Genomic DNA, 15,208 nt, shown 5'->3' with positions numbered 1-15,208 from the left:
TCTGTTGTTCTGTCCTACTGAAAGAGACCCTGTGTTTTAACTGGTTGTCCTCTGTTCTGTCCTACTGAAAGAGACCCTGTGTTTTAACTGGTTGTCCTCTGTTCTGTCCTACTGAAAGAGACCCTGTGTTTTAACTGGTTGTTCTTTCCTACTGAATGAGACCCTGTGTTTTAACTGGTTGTCCTCTGTTCTGTCCTACTGAAAGAGACCCTGTGTTTTAACTGGTTGTTCTGTCCTACTGAATGAGACCCTGTGTTTTAACTGGTTGTTCTGTCCTACTGAATGAGACCCTGTGTTTTAACTGGTTGTTCTGTCCTACTGAATGAGACCCTGTGTTTTAACTGGTTGTCCTCTGTTGTTCTGTCCTACTGAATGAGACCCTGTGTTTTAACTGGTTGTCCTCTGTTGTTCTGTCCTACTGAATGAGACCCTGTGTTTTAACTGGTTGTTCTGTCCTACTGAATGAGACCCTGTGTTTTAACTGGTTGTCCTCTGTTCTGTCCTACTGAAAGAGACCTTGTGTTTTAACTGGTTGTCCTCTGTTCTGTCCTACTGAAAGAGACCCTGTGTTTTAACTGGTTGTTCTGTCCTACTGAATGAGACCCTGTGTTTTAACTGGTTGTCCTCTGTTCTGTCCTACTGAATGAGACCCTGTGTTTTAACTGGTTGTCCTCTGTTCTGTCCTACTGAAAGAGACCCTGTGTTTTAACTGGTTGTCCTCTGTTGTTCTGTCCTACTGAATGAGACCCTGTGTTTTAACTGTCTGTCCTACTGAATGAGACCCTGTGTTTTAACTGGTTGTTCTGTCCTACTGAATGAGACCCTGTGTTTTAACTGGTTGTCCTCTGTTCTGTCCTACTGAAAGAGACCCTGTGTTTTAACTGGTTGTTCTGTCCTACTGAATGAGACCCTGTGTTTTAACTGGTTGTTCTGTCCTACTGAAAGAGACCCTGTGTTTTAACTGGTTGTTCTGTCCTACTGAAAGAGACCCTGTGTTTTAACTGGTTGTCCTCTGTTGTTCTGTCCTACTGAATGAGACCCTGTGTTTTAACTGGTTGTTCTGTCCTACTGAATGAGACCCTGTGTTTTAACTGGTTGTCCTCTGTTCTGTCCTACTGAATGAGACCCTGTGTTTTAACTGGTTGTTCTGTCCTACTGAAAGAGACCCTGTGTTTTAACTGGTTGTTCTGTCCTACTGAAAGAGACCCTGTGTTTTAACTGGTTGTCCTGTCCTACTGAATGAGACCCTGTGTTTTAACTGGTTGTTCTGTCCTACTGAATGAGACCCTGTGTTTTAACTGGTTGTTCTGTCCTACTGAATGAGACCCTGTGTTTTAACTGGTTGTCCTCTGTTCTGTCCTACTGAAAGAGACCCTGTGTTTTAACTGGTTGTTCTGTCCTACTGAAAGAGACCCTGTGTTTTAACTGGTTGTCCTCTGTTGTTCTGTCCTACTGAATGAGACCCTGTGTTTTAACTGGTTGTCCTCTGTTCTGTCCTACTGAATGAGACCCTGTGTTTTAACTGGTTGTTCTGTCCTACTGAAAGAGACCCTGTGTTTTAACTGGTTGTTCTGTCCTACTGAAAGAGACCCTGTGTTTTAACTGGTTGTCCTGTCCTACTGAATGAGACCCTGTGTTTTAACTGGTTGTTCTGTCCTACTGAATGAGACCCTGTGTTTTAACTGGTTGTTCTGTCCTACTGAATGAGACCCTGTGTTTTAACTGGTTATTCTGTCCTACTGAATGAGACCCTGTGTTTTAACTGGTTGTTCTGTCCTACTGAATGAGACCCTGTGTTTTAACTGGTTGTCCTCTGTTGTTCTGTCCTACTGAATGAGACCCTGTGTTTTAACTGGTTGTCCTCTGTTGTTCTGTCCTACTGAAAGAGACCCTGTGTTTTAACTGGTTGTCCTGTCCTACTGAATGAGACCCTGTGTTTTAACTGGTTGTTCTGTCCTACTGAATGAGACCCTGTGTTTTAACTGGTTGTTCTGTCCTACTGAATGAGACCCTGTGTTTTAACTGGTTGTTCTGTCCTACTGAATGAGACCCTGTGTTTTAACTGGTTGTTCTGTCCTACTGAATGAGACCCTGTGTTTTAACTGGTTGTCCTCTGTTGTTCTGTCCTACTGAATGAGACCCTGTGTTTTAACTGGTTGTCCTCTGTTGTTCTGTCCTACTGAATGAGACCCTGTGTTTTAACTGGTTGTTCTGTCCTACTGAATGAGACCCTGTGTTTTAACTGGTTGTCCTCTGTTCTGTCCTACTGAAAGAGACCCTGTGTTTTAACTGGTTGTCCTCTGTTGTTCTGTCCTACTGAATGAGACCCTGTGTTTTAACTGGTTGTCCTCTGTTCTGTCCTACTGAATGAGACCCTGTGTTTTAACTGGTTGTCCTCTGTTCTGTCCTACTGAAAGAGACCCTGTGTTTTAACTGGTTGTTCTGCCCTACTGAAAGAGACCCTGTGTTTTAACTGGTTGTTCTGTCCTACTGAATGAGACCCTGTGTTTTAACTGGTTGTTCTGTCCTACTGAAAGAGACCCTGTGTTTTAACTGGTTGTCCTCTGTTCTGTCCTACTGAAAGAGACCCTGTGTTTTAACTGGTTGTTCTGTCCTACTGAATGAGACCCTGTGTTTTAACTGGTTGTTCTGTCCTACTGAATGAGACCCTGTGTTTTAACTGGTTGTCCTCTGTTCTGTCCTACTGAAAGAGACCCTGTGTTTTAACTGGTTGTTCTGTCCTACTGAATGAGACCCTGTGTTTTAACTGGTTGTCCTCTGTTCTGTCCTACTGAAAGAGACCCTGTGTTTTAACTGGTTGTTCTGTCCTACTGAATGAGACCCTGTGTTTTAACTGGTTGTTCTGTCCTACTGAATGAGACCCTGTGTTTTAACTGGTTGTCCTCTGTTCTGTCCTACTGAATGAGACCCTGTGTTTTAACTGGTTGTCCTCTGTTCTGTCCTACTGAATGAGACCCTGTGTTTTAACTGGTTGTTCTGTCCTACTGAAAGAGACCCTGTGTTTTAACTGGTTGTTCTGTCCTACTGAATGAGACCCTGTGTTTTAACTGGTTGTTCTGCCCTACTGAATGAGACCCTGTGTTTTAACTGGTTGTCCTCTGTTCTGTCCTACTGAAAGAGACCCTGTGTTTTAACTGGTTGTCCTCTGTTGTTCTGTCCTACTGAATGAGACCCTGTGTTTTAACTGGTTGTTCTGTCCTACTGAATGAGACCCTGTGTTTTAACTGGTTGTCCTCTGTTCTGTCCTACTGAAAGAGACCCTGTGTTTTAACTGGTTGTCCTCTGTTCTGTCCTACTGAAAGAGACCCTGTGTTTTAACTGGTTGTCCTCTGTTCTGTCCTACTGAATGAGACCCTGTGTTTTAACTGGTTGTCCTCTGTTGTTCTGTCCTACTGAAAGAGACCCTGTGTTTTAACTGGTTGTCCTCTGTTCTGTCCTACTGAATGAGACCCTGTGTTTTAACTGGTTGTTCTGTCCTACTGAAAGAGACCCTGTGTTTTAACTGGTTGTCCTCTGTTCTGTCCTACTGAAAGAGACCCTGTGTTTTAACTGGTTGTCCTCTGTTCTGTCCTACTGAAAGAGACCCTGTGTTTTAACTGGTTCTCCTCTGTTTTTCTGTCCTACTGAAAGAGACCCTGTGTTTTAACTGGTTGTCCTCTGTTCTGTCCTACTGAATGAGACCCTGTGTTTTAACTGGTTGTTCTGTCCTACTGAATGAGACCCTGTGTTTTAACTGGTTGTTCTGTCCTACTGAATGAGACCCTGTGTTTTAACTGGTTGTCCTCTGTTGTTCTGTCCTACTGAAAGAGACCCTGTGTTTTAACTGGTTGTCCTCTGTTCTGTCCTACTGAAAGAGACCCTGTGTTTTAACTGGTTGTCCTCTGTTCTGTCCTACTGAATGAGACCCTGTGTTTTAACTGGTTGTTCTGTCCTACTGAAAGAGACCCTGTGTTTTAACTGGTTGTCCTCTGTTCTGTCCTACTGAATGAGACCCTGTGTTTTAACTGGTTGTCCTCTGTTCTGTCCTACTGAAAGAGACCCTGTGTTTTAACTGGTTGTTCTGTCCTACTGAATGAGACCCTGTGTTTTAACTGGTTGTTCTGCCCTACTGAATGAGACCCTGTGTTTTAACTGGTTGTTCTGTCCTACTGAATGAGACCCTGTGTTTTAACTGGTTGTTCTGTCCTACTGAAAGAGACCCTGTGTTTTAACTGGTTGTCCTCTGTTCTGTCCTACTGAAAGAGACCCTGTGTTTTAACTGGTTGTTCTGTCCTACTGAATGAGACCCTGTGTTTTAACTGGTTGTTCTGCCCTACTGAATGAGACCATGTGTTTTAACTGGTTGTCCTCTGTTCTGTCCTACTGAAAGAGACCCTGTGTTTTAACTGGTTGTCCTCTGTTGTTCTGTCCTACTGAATGAGACCCTGTGTTTTAACTGGTTGTTCTGTCCTACTGAATGAGACCCTGTGTTTTAACTGGTTGTTCTGTCCTACTGAAAGAGACCCTGTGTTTTAACTGGTTGTCCTCTGTTCTGTCCTACTGAAAGAGACCCTGTGTTTTAACTGGTTGTCCTCTGTTCTGTCCTACTGAAAGAGACCCTGTGTTTTAACTGGTTGTCCTCTGTTTTTCTGTCCTACTGAAAGAGACCCTGTGTTTTAACTGGTTGTCCTCTGTTCTGTCCTACTGAATGAGACCCTGTGTTTTAACTGGTTGTTCTGTCCTACTGAATGAGACCCTGTGTTTTAACTGGTTGTTCTGTCCTACTGAATGAGACCCTGTGTTTTAACTGGTTGTCCTCTGTTGTTCTGTCCTACTGAAAGAGACCCTGTGTTTTAACTGGTTGTCCTCTGTTCTGTCCTACTGAAAGAGACCCTGTGTTTTAACTGGTTGTCCTCTGTTCTGTCCTACTGAAAGAGACCCTGTGTTTTAACTGGTTGTTCTGTCCTACTGAATGAGACCCTGTGTTTTAACTGGTTGTCCTCTGTTCTGTCCTACTGAAAGAGACCCTGTGTTTTAACTGGTTGTCCTCTGTTCTGTCCTACTGAAAGAGACCCTGTGTTTTAACTGGTTGTTCTGTCCTACTGAATGAGACCCTGTGTTTTAACTGGTTGTTCTGTCCTACTGAATGAGACCCTGTGTTTTAACTGGTTGTTCTGTCCTACTGAATGAGACCCTGTGTTTTAACTGGTTGTCCTCTGTTGTTCTGTCCTACTGAATGAGACCCTGTGTTTTAACTGGTTGTTCTGTCCTACTGAATGAGACCCTGTGTTTTAACTGGTTGTCCTCTGTTCTGTCCTACTGAAAGAGACCTTGTGTTTTAACTGGTTGTCCTCTGTTCTGTCCTACTGAAAGAGACCCTGTGTTTTAACTGGTTGTTCTGTCCTACTGAATGAGACCCTGTGTTTTAACTGGTTGTCCTCTGTTCTGTCCTACTGAATGAGACCCTGTGTTTTAACTGGTTGTCCTCTGTTCTGTCCTACTGAAAGAGACCCTGTGTTTTAACTGGTTGTCCTCTGTTGTTCTGTCCTACTGAATGAGACCCTGTGTTTTAACTGGTTGTCCTCTGTTGTTCTGCCCTACTGAATGAGACCCTGTGTTTTAACTGGTTGTCCTCTGTTGTTCTGTCCTACTGAATGAGACCCTGTGTTTTAACTGGTTGTTCTGTCCTACTGAATGAGACCCTGTGTTTTAACTGGTTGTCCTCTGTTCTGTCCTACTGAAAGAGACCCTGTGTTTTAACTGGTTGTCCTCTGTTCTGTCCTACTGAAAGAGACCCTGTGTTTTAACTGGTTGTTCTGTCCTACTGAATGAGACCCTGTGTTTTAACTGGTTGTTCTGTCCTACTGAAAGAGACCCTGTGTTTTAACTGGTTGTCCTCTGTTCTGTCCTACTGAAAGAGACCCTGTGTTTTAACTGGTTGTTCTGTCCTACTGAAAGAGACCCTGTGTTTTAACTGGTTGTTCTGTCCTACTGAAAGAGACCCTGTGTTTTAACTGGTTGTCCTCTGTTCTGTCCTACTGAAAGAGACCCTGTGTTTTAACTGGTTGTTCTGTCCTACTGAATGAGACCCTGTGTTTTAACTGGTTGTCCTCTGTTCTGTCCTACTGAATGAGACCCTGTGTTTTAACTGGTTGTTCTGTCCTACTGAAAGAGACCCTGTGTTTTAACTGGTTGTCCTGTCCTACTGAATGAGACCCTGTGTTTTAACTGGTTGTTCTGTCCTACTGAATGAGACCCTGTGTTTTAACTGGTTGTTCTGTCCTACTGAATGAGACCCTGTGTTTTAACTGGTTGTTCTGTCCTACTGAATGAGACCCTGTGTTTTAACTGGTTGTTCTGTCCTACTGAATGAGACCCTGTGTTTTAACTGGTTGTCCTCTGTTCTGTCCTACTGAAAGAGACCCTGTGTTTTAACTGGTTGTTCTGTCCTACTGAAAGAGACCCTGTGTTTTAACTGGTTGTTCTGTCCTACTGAATGAGACCCTGTGTTTTAACTGGTTGTCCTCTGTTCTGTCCTACTGAATGAGACCCTGTGTTTTAACTGGTTGTTCTGTCCTACTGAAAGAGACCCTGTGTTTTAACTGGTTGTTCTGTCCTACTGAATGAGACCCTGTGTTTTAACTGGTTGTTCTGTCCTACTGAATGAGACCCTGTGTTTTAACTGGTTGTTCTGTCCTACTGAATGAGACCCTGTGTTTTAACTGGTTTTTCTGTCCTACTGAAAGAGACCCTGTGTTTTAACTGGTTGTTCTGTCCTACTGAAAGAGACCCTGTGTTTTAACTGGTTGTTCTGTCCTACTGAATGAGACCCTGTGTTTTAACTGGTTGTCCTCTGTTCTGTCCTACTGAATGAGACCCTGTGTTTTAACTGGTTGTTCTGTCCTACTGAATGAGACCCTGTGTTTTACAGTCACGTGACTTCCGTCTCGATTCCGCATTGTCTCCGTGCTGCTCTGCTGTTTGTTGCTACTTGGCTACCTGCCAAACTATTCACGTTTTACTTTTAATAAACGTTTAATCAATCTCTGTGTTCAACAAATTTACCAACTTTTTAGTTTTGTCCTCACTCATCTTTTTTCGTTAAACTTTTTCACCCCGGACGTTTATCCCGAGACAGAAGAGTCATTTTCCTGTGCGTTTTAGCTGCCAACTTTACGTTATTTTCCTTTTTTCCATCGCAACTTTTTTCCCTTATTCAACTTTTTCACTCCGGACGCTTTATCTGGACATGGTTCATCAACATCTTCAACAGCCGAAGCTAAGTAGTAACATTAACATGATGTCTTCTAATTGCAGTCGCTGTACTCATAATATACAGGAGAATTCTCGCCTTACGGCGAGAATAGCTGTGCTACAAGCCCAGCTTCAGACGCAATCGTTAGGCAAGGGTAATATCAGTGTAGGAAAGGAAGAAACAGCGTCTGTGCCACCAGTAAGTACAGACAGTAACGTTAGTATAAATACCCCCGCACAGTCCCCGCAGCCGGACAACTTTCTCATGGCTTCTGGAGGGAAATACTGTTGGAATGCTCAACCGGTGTCGCTCATTCAGCCGACAGAAACCTTCAACCGGTTTTCCCCATTATGTAGCGAGTCGGAGTCTGAGTCTGAGTCTTCTCTAGTCTCTACTCCTCCCGTTACGGGGTCTGAGACTCCGAAGGCTCCCACCATTAGCTCTGACAAATTGAAAACCCTAGTCATTGGCGACTCCATTACCCGCAGTATTAGACTTAAAACGAATCACCCAGCGATCATACACTGTTTACCAGGGGGCAGGGCTACCGACGTTAAGGCTAATCTAAAGATGGTGCTGGCTAAAGCTAAAACTGGCGAGTGTAGAGAGTATAGAGATATTGTTATCCACGTCGGCACCAACGATGTTAGGATGAAACAGTCAGAGGTCACCAAGTGCAACATAGCTTCAGCGTGTAAATCAGCTAGAAAGATGTGTCGGCATCGAGTAATTGTCTCTGGCCCCCTCCCAGTTAGGGGAAGTGACGAGCTCTACAGCAGAGTCTCAGCACTTAATCGCTGGTTGAAAACTGTTTTCTGCCCCTCCCAAAAGATAACATTTGTGGATAATTGGCCCTCTTTCTGGGACTCACCCACAAACAGGACCAAGCCTGACCTGCTGAGGAGTGACGGACTCCATCCTAGCTGGAGGGGTGCTCTCCTCTTATCTACCAACATAGATAGGGCTCTAACTCCTCTAGCCCCACAGTGAAATAGGGTGCAGGCCAGGCAGCAGGCTGTTAGCCAACCTGCCAGCTTAGTGGAGTCTGCCAATAGCACAGTCAGTGTAGTCAGCTCAGCCATACCCATTGAGACTGTGTCTGTGCCTCGACCTAGGTTGGGCAAAACTAAACATGGCGGTGTTCACCCTAGCAATCTTATTAGGATAAAGACCTCCTCCATTCCTGCCATTATTGAAAGAGATCGTGATACCTCACATCTCAAAATAGGGTTACTTAATGTTAGATCCCTCACTTCAAAGGCAGTCATAGTCAATGAACTAATCACTGATCATAATCTTGATGTGATTGGCCTGACTGAAACATGGCTTAAGCCTGATGAATTTGCTGTGTTAAATGAGGCCTCACCTCCTGGTTACACTAGTGACCATATTCCCCGTGCATCCCGCAAAGGCGGAGGTGTTGCTAACATTTACGATAGCAAATTTCAATTTACAAAAAAAAAAATGGCGTTTTCATCTTTTGAGCTTCTAGTCATGAAATCTATGCAGCCTACTCAATCACTTTTTATAGCTACTGTTTACAGGCCTCCTGGGCCATATACAGCGTTCCTCTCTGAGTTTCCTGAATTCCTATCAGACCTTGTAGTCATAGCAGATCATATTCTAATTTTTGGTGATTTTAATATTCACATGGAGAAGTCCACAGACCCACTCCAAAAGTCTTTCGGAGCCATTATCGACTCAGTGGGTTTTGTCCAACATGTCTCTGGACCTACTCACTGCCACAGTCATACTCTGGACCTAGTTTTGTCCCATGGAATAAATGTTGTAGATCTTAATGTTTTTCCACAAAATCCTGGACTATCGGACCACCATTTTATTACGTTTGCAATCGCAACAAATAATCTGCTCAGACCCCAACCAAGGAGCATCAAAAGTCGTGCTATAAATTCTCAGACAACACAAAAATTCATTGACGCCCTTCCAGACACCTTCTGCCTACCCAAGGACGTCAGAGGACAAAAATCAGTTAACCACTTAACTGAGGAACTCAATTTAACCTTGCGCAATACCCTAGATGCAGTTGCACCCCTAAAAACGAAAAACATTTGTCATAAGAAACTAGCTCCCTGGTATACAGAAAATACCCGAGCTTTGAAGCAAGCTTCCAGGAAATTGGAACGGAAATGGCGCCACACCAAACTGGAAGTCTTCCGACTAGCTTGGAAAGACAGTACCGTGCAGTACCGAAGAGCCCTCACTGCTGCTCGATCATCCTACTTTTCCAACTTAATCGAGGAAAATAAGAACAATCCAAAATTTCTTTTTGATACTGTTGCAAAGCTAACTAAAAAGCAGCATTCCCCAAGAGAGGATGGCTTTCACTTCAGCAGTGATAAATTCATGAACTTCTTTGAGGAAAAGATCATGACCATTAGAAAGCAAATTACGGACTCCTCTTTGAATCTGCGTATTCCTCCAGGGCTTAGCTGTCCTGGATCTGCACAGCTCTGCGAGGGCCTGGGATCGGGAGAGACACTTAAGTGTTTTAGTACTATATCTCTTGACACAATGATGAAAATAATCATGGCCTCTAAACCTTCAAGCTGCATACTGGATCCTATTCCTACTAAACTGCTGAAGGAGCTGCTTCCTGTGCTTGGCCCTCCTATGTTGAACATAATAAACAGCTCTCTATCCACCGGATGTGTACCAAACTCACTAAAAGTGGCAGTGATAAAGCCTCTCTTGAAAAAGCCAAACCTTGACCCGGAAAATATAAAAAACTATCGGCCTATATCGAATCTTCCATTCCTCTCAAAAATTTTAGAAAAAGCTGTTGCGCAGCAACTCACTGCCTTTCTGAAGACAAACAATGTATACAAAATGCTTCAGTCTGGTTTTAGACCCCATCATAGCACTGAGACTGCACTTGTGAAGGTGGTAAATGACCTTTTAATGGCGTCAGACCGAGGCTCTGCATCTGTCCTCGTGCTACTAGACCTTAGTGCTGCCTTTGACACCATCGATCACCACATTCTTTTGGAGAGACTGGAAACCCAAATTGGTCTACACGGACAAGTTCTGGCCTGGTTTAGATCCTACCTGTCGGAAAGATATCAGTTTGTCTCTGTGAATGGTCTGTCCTCCGACAAATCAACTGTACATTTCGGTGTTCCTCAAGGTTCCGTTTTAGGACCACTATTGTTTTCACTATATATTTTACCTCTTGGGGATGTTATTCGAAAACATAATGTTAACTTTCACTGCTATGCGGATGACACACAGCTGTACATTTCAATGAAGCATGGTGAAGCCCCAAAATTGCCCTCGCTAGAAGCCTGTGTTTCAGACATAAGGAAGTGGATGGCTGAAAACTTTTTACTTTTAAACTCGGACAAAACAGAGATGCTTGTTCTAGGTCCCAAGAAACAAAGAGATCTTCTGTTAAATCTGACAATTCATCTTGATGGTTGTAAAGTCGTCTCAAATAAAACTGTGAAGGACCTAGGCGTTACTCTTGACCCTGATCTCTCTTTTGACGAACATATCAAGACTGTTTCAAGGACAGCTTTTTTCCATCTACGTAACATTGCAAAAATCAGAAATTTTCTGTCCAAAAATGATGCAGAAAAATTAATCCATGCATTTGTTACTTCTAGGTTAGACTACTGCAATGCTCTATTTTCCGGCTACCCGGATAAAGCACTAAATAAACTTCAGTTAGTGCTAAATACGGCTGCTAGAATCCTGACTAGAACCAAGAAATTTGATCATATTACTCCAGTGCTAGCTTCCCTACACTGGCTTCCTGTTAAGGCAAGGGCTGATTTCAAGGTTTTACTGTTAACCTATAAAGCGTTACATGGGCTTGCTCCTACCTATCTTTCCGAGTTGGTCCTGCCGTACATACCAATACGTTCGCTACGGTCACAAGACGCAGGCCTCCTAATTGTCCCTAGAATTTCTAAGCAAACAGCGGGAGGCAGGGCTTTCTCCTATAGATCTCCATTTTTATGGAACAGTCTGCCTACCCATGTGAGAGACGCAGACTCGGTCTCAACCTTTAAGTCTTTACTGAAGACTTATCTCTTCAGTAGGTCATATGATTGAGTGTAGTCTGGCCCAGGAGTGTGAAGGTGAACGGAAAGGCTGGAGCAACGAACAGCCCTTGCTGTCTCTGCCAGGCCGGTTCCCCTCTCCACTGGGGTTCTCTGCCTCTAACCCTGTTGCAGGGGCTGAGTCACTGGCTTGCTGGTGCTCTTTCATGCCGTCCCTGGGAGGGGTGCGTCACTTGAGTGGGTTGAGTTACTGACGTGATCTTCCTGTCTGGGTTGGCGCCCCCCTCTTGGTTTGTGCTGTGGTGGAGACCTCTGTGGGCTATACTCGGCCTTGTCTCAGGATTGTAAGTTGGTGGTTGGGGATATCCCTCTAGTGGTGCGGGGGCTGTGCTTTGGCGGAGTGGGTGGGGTTATATCCTTCCTGTTTGGCCCTGTCCGGGGGTTTCTTCGGATGGGGCCACAGTGTCTCCGGACCGCTCCTGTCTCAGCCTCCAGTATTTATGCTGCAGTAGTTTATGTGTCGGGGGGCTGGGGTTAGTTGGTTATACCTGGAGTACTTCTCCTGTCTTATCCAGTGTCCTGTGTGAATTTAAGTATGCTCTCTCTAATTCTCTCGTTCTCTCTTTCTCTCTGAGAACCTGAGCCCTAGGACCATACGTCAGGACTACCGGGCATGATGACACCTTGCTGTCCCCAGTCCGCCTGGCCTTGCTGCTATTCCAGTTTAAACTGTTCTGCCTGCGGTTATGGAACCCCTACCTGTCCCAGACCTGCTGTTTTAAACTCTTAATGATCGGCTATGAAAAGCCAACTGAGATTTATTCCTGATTATTATTTGACCATGCTTGTCACTTATGAACATTTTTGAACATCTTGGCATGGTTCTGTTATAATCTCCACCCGGCACAGCCAGAAGAGGACTGGCCACCCCTCATAGCCTGGTTCCTCTCTAGGTTTCTTCCTAGGTTTTGGCCTTTCTAGGGAGTTTTTCCTAGCCACCTTGCTTCTACACCTGCATTACTAGCTGTTTGGGGTTTTAGGCTGGGTTTCTGTACAGCACTTCGAGATATTAGCTGATGTAAGAAGGGCTATATAAAATAAAATTGATTGATTGATTGATTGATTGATTTTAACTGGTTGTCCTCTGTTCTGTCCTACTGAATGAGACCCTGTGTTTTAACTGGTTGTCCTCTGTTCTGTCCTACTGAATGAGACCCTGTGTTTTAACTGGTTGTTCTGTCCTACTGAAAGAGACCCTGTGTTTTAACTGGTTGTTCTGTCCTACTGAAAGAGACCCTGTGTTTTAACTGGTTGTTCTGTCCTACTGAATGAGACCCTGTGTTTTAACTGGTTGTTCTGTCCTACTGAATGAGACCCTGTGTTTTAACTGGTTGTTCTGTCCTACTGAATGAGACCCTGTGTTTTAACTGGTTGTTCTGTCCTACTGAATGAGACCCTGTGTTTTAACTGGTTGTTCTGTCCTACTGAATGAGACCCTGTGTTTTAACTGGTTGTTCTGTCCTACTGAATGAGACCCTGTGTTTTAACTGGTTGTTCTGTCCTACTGAATGAGACCCTGTGTTTTAACTGGTTGTCCTCTGTTCTGTCCTACTGAATGAGACCCTGTGTTTTAACTGGTTGTTCTGTCCTACTGAAAGAGACCCTGTGTTTTAACTGGTTGTCCTCTGTTGTTCTGTCCTACTGAATGAGACCCTGTGTTTTAACTGGTTGTCCTCTGTTCTGTCCTACTGAAAGAGACCCTGTGTTTTAACTGGTTGTTCTGTCCTACTGAAAGAGACCCTGTGTTTTAACTGGTTGTTCTGTCCTACTGAATGAGACCCTGTGTTTTAACTGGTTGTCCTCTGTTCTGTCCTACTGAATGAGACCCTGTGTTTTAACTGGTTGTTCTGTCCTACTGAAAGAGACCCTGTGTTTTAACTGGTTGTTCTGTCCTACTGAATGAGACCCTGTGTTTTAACTGGTTGTTCTGTCCTACTGAATGAGACCCTGTGTTTTAACTGGTTGTTCTGTCCTACTGAAAGAGACCCTGTGTTTTAACTGGTTGTCCTCTGTTCTGTCCTACTGAAAGAGACCCTGTGTTTTAACTGGTTGTTCTGTCCTACTGAAAGAGACCCTGTGTTTTAACTGGTTGTTCTGTCCTACTGAAAGAGACCCTGTGTTTTAACTGGTTGTCCTCTGTTCTGTCCTACTGAATGAGACCCTGTGTTTTAACTGGTTGTTCTGTCCTACTGAAAGAGAGCCTGTGTTTTAACTGGTTGTCCTCTGTTCTGTCCTACTGAATGAGACCCTGTGTTTTAACTGGTTGTTCTGTCCTACTGAATGAGACCCTGTGTTTTAACTGGTTGTTCTGTCCTACTGAATGAGACCCTGTGTTTTAACTGGTTGTTCTGTCCTACTGAATGAGACCCTGTGTTTTAACTGGTTGTCCTCTGTTCTGTCCTACTGAATGAGACCCTGTGTTTTAACTGGTTGTTCTGTCCTACTGAAAGAGACCCTGTGTTTTAACTGGTTGTTCTGTCCTACTGAAAGAGACCCTGTGTTTTAACTGGTTGTCCTCTGTTCTGTCCTACTGAAAGAGACCCTGTGTTTTAACTGGTTGTCCTCTGTTCTGTCCTACTGAAAGAGACCCTGTGTTTTAACTGGTTGTCCTGTCCTACTGAAAGAGACCCTGTGTTTTAACTGGTTGTCCTCTGTTGTTCTGTCCTACTGAATGAGACCCTGTGTTTTAACTGGTTGTTCTGTCCTACTGAATGAGACCCTGTGTTTTAACTGGTTGTCCTCTGTTCTGTCCTACTGAATGAGACCCTGTGTTTTAACTGGTTGTTCTGTCCTACTGAATGAGACCCTGTGTTTTAACTGGTTGTTCTGTCCTACTGAATGAGACCCTGTGTTTTAACTGGTTGTTCTGTCCTACTGAAAGAGACCCTGTGTTTTAACTGGTGTCCTCATGTCTCTCTCCCTTCCTCCTTGTCCTCTCAGCTCTGCTAACAAGTGCCTTCTGAAGGTAGCTACCTATGTAGCACAGCTGGAGCAGTACCAGAAAGCCATAGAGATCTATGAACAGGTGAGATCTGCCAATGACTGACTAAAAGGTGTTATCATGTTGCAGCAGGGCTCGGCTAATAAACCAGGTTAATGTAACAGTCCTGTTTTGGTCTGTGTGTTTTAAGGTTGGGACCAATGTGATGGACAGCACACTGCTGAAGTACAGCGCTAAAGACTACTTCTTCAAGGCAGCTCTCTGCCACTTCTGTGTGGACATGCTCAATGCCAAAGTAAGCCCCAACTGACTTCTGTCTGTTTCAATGCCAAAGTAAGCCCAAAACGGACTTCTGTCTGTTTCAATGCCAAAGTAAGCCCCAACTGACTTCTGTCTGTTTCAATGCCAAAGTAAGCCCCAACTGACTTCTGTCTGTTTCAATGCCAAAGTAAGCCCCAACTGACTTCTGTCTGTTTCAATGCCAAAGTAAGCCCAAAACGGACTTCTGTCTGTTTCAATGCCAAAGTAAGCCCCAACTGACTTCTGTCTGTTTCAATGCCAAAGTAAGCCCCAACTGACTTCTGTCTGTTTCAATGCCAAAGTAAGCCCAAAACGGACTTCTGTCTGTTTCAATGCCAAAGTAAGCCCAAACGGACTTCTGTCTGTTTCAATGCCAAAGTAAGCCCAAAACGGACTTCTGTCTGTTTCAATGCCAAAGTAAGCCCCAACTGACTTGTCTGTTTCAATGCCAAAGTAAGCCCCAACTGACTTCTGTCTGTTTCAATGCCAAAGTAAGCCCCAACTGACTTCTGTCTGTTTCAATGCCAAAGTAAGCCCCAACTGACTTCTGTCTGTTTCAATGCCAAAGTAAGCCCCAACTGACTTCTGTCTGTTTCAATGCCAAAGTAAGCCCCAACTGACTTCTGTCTG

General features: G+C 44.2%; 1 protein-coding gene across 1 annotated transcript in view; it reads left to right on the top strand.

Annotated features, from left to right (window-relative positions):
• The window catches only part of LOC311101425 (alpha-soluble NSF attachment protein-like), a 49,240-nt gene extending 34,032 nt beyond the window's left edge, over window positions 1–15,208 (top strand). Inside the window, exons 7-8 of the mRNA XM_084142570.1 lie at window positions 14,278–14,362; window positions 14,469–15,208. Coding sequence (XP_083998696.1) covers window positions 14,278–14,362; window positions 14,469–14,588 — 205 coding nt within the window. The 3' untranslated portion in view covers window positions 14,589–15,208. The remainder of the gene's footprint in view (window positions 1–14,277; window positions 14,363–14,468) is intronic.

Source organism: Coregonus lavaretus, assembly GCF_964263955.1.
Source record: "Coregonus lavaretus genome assembly, chromosome: 26".
In the NCBI taxonomy this organism is placed as follows: Eukaryota; Metazoa; Chordata; class Actinopteri; order Salmoniformes; family Salmonidae; genus Coregonus; species Coregonus lavaretus.
This window is presented reverse-complemented; position numbering and strand designations above follow the sequence as displayed.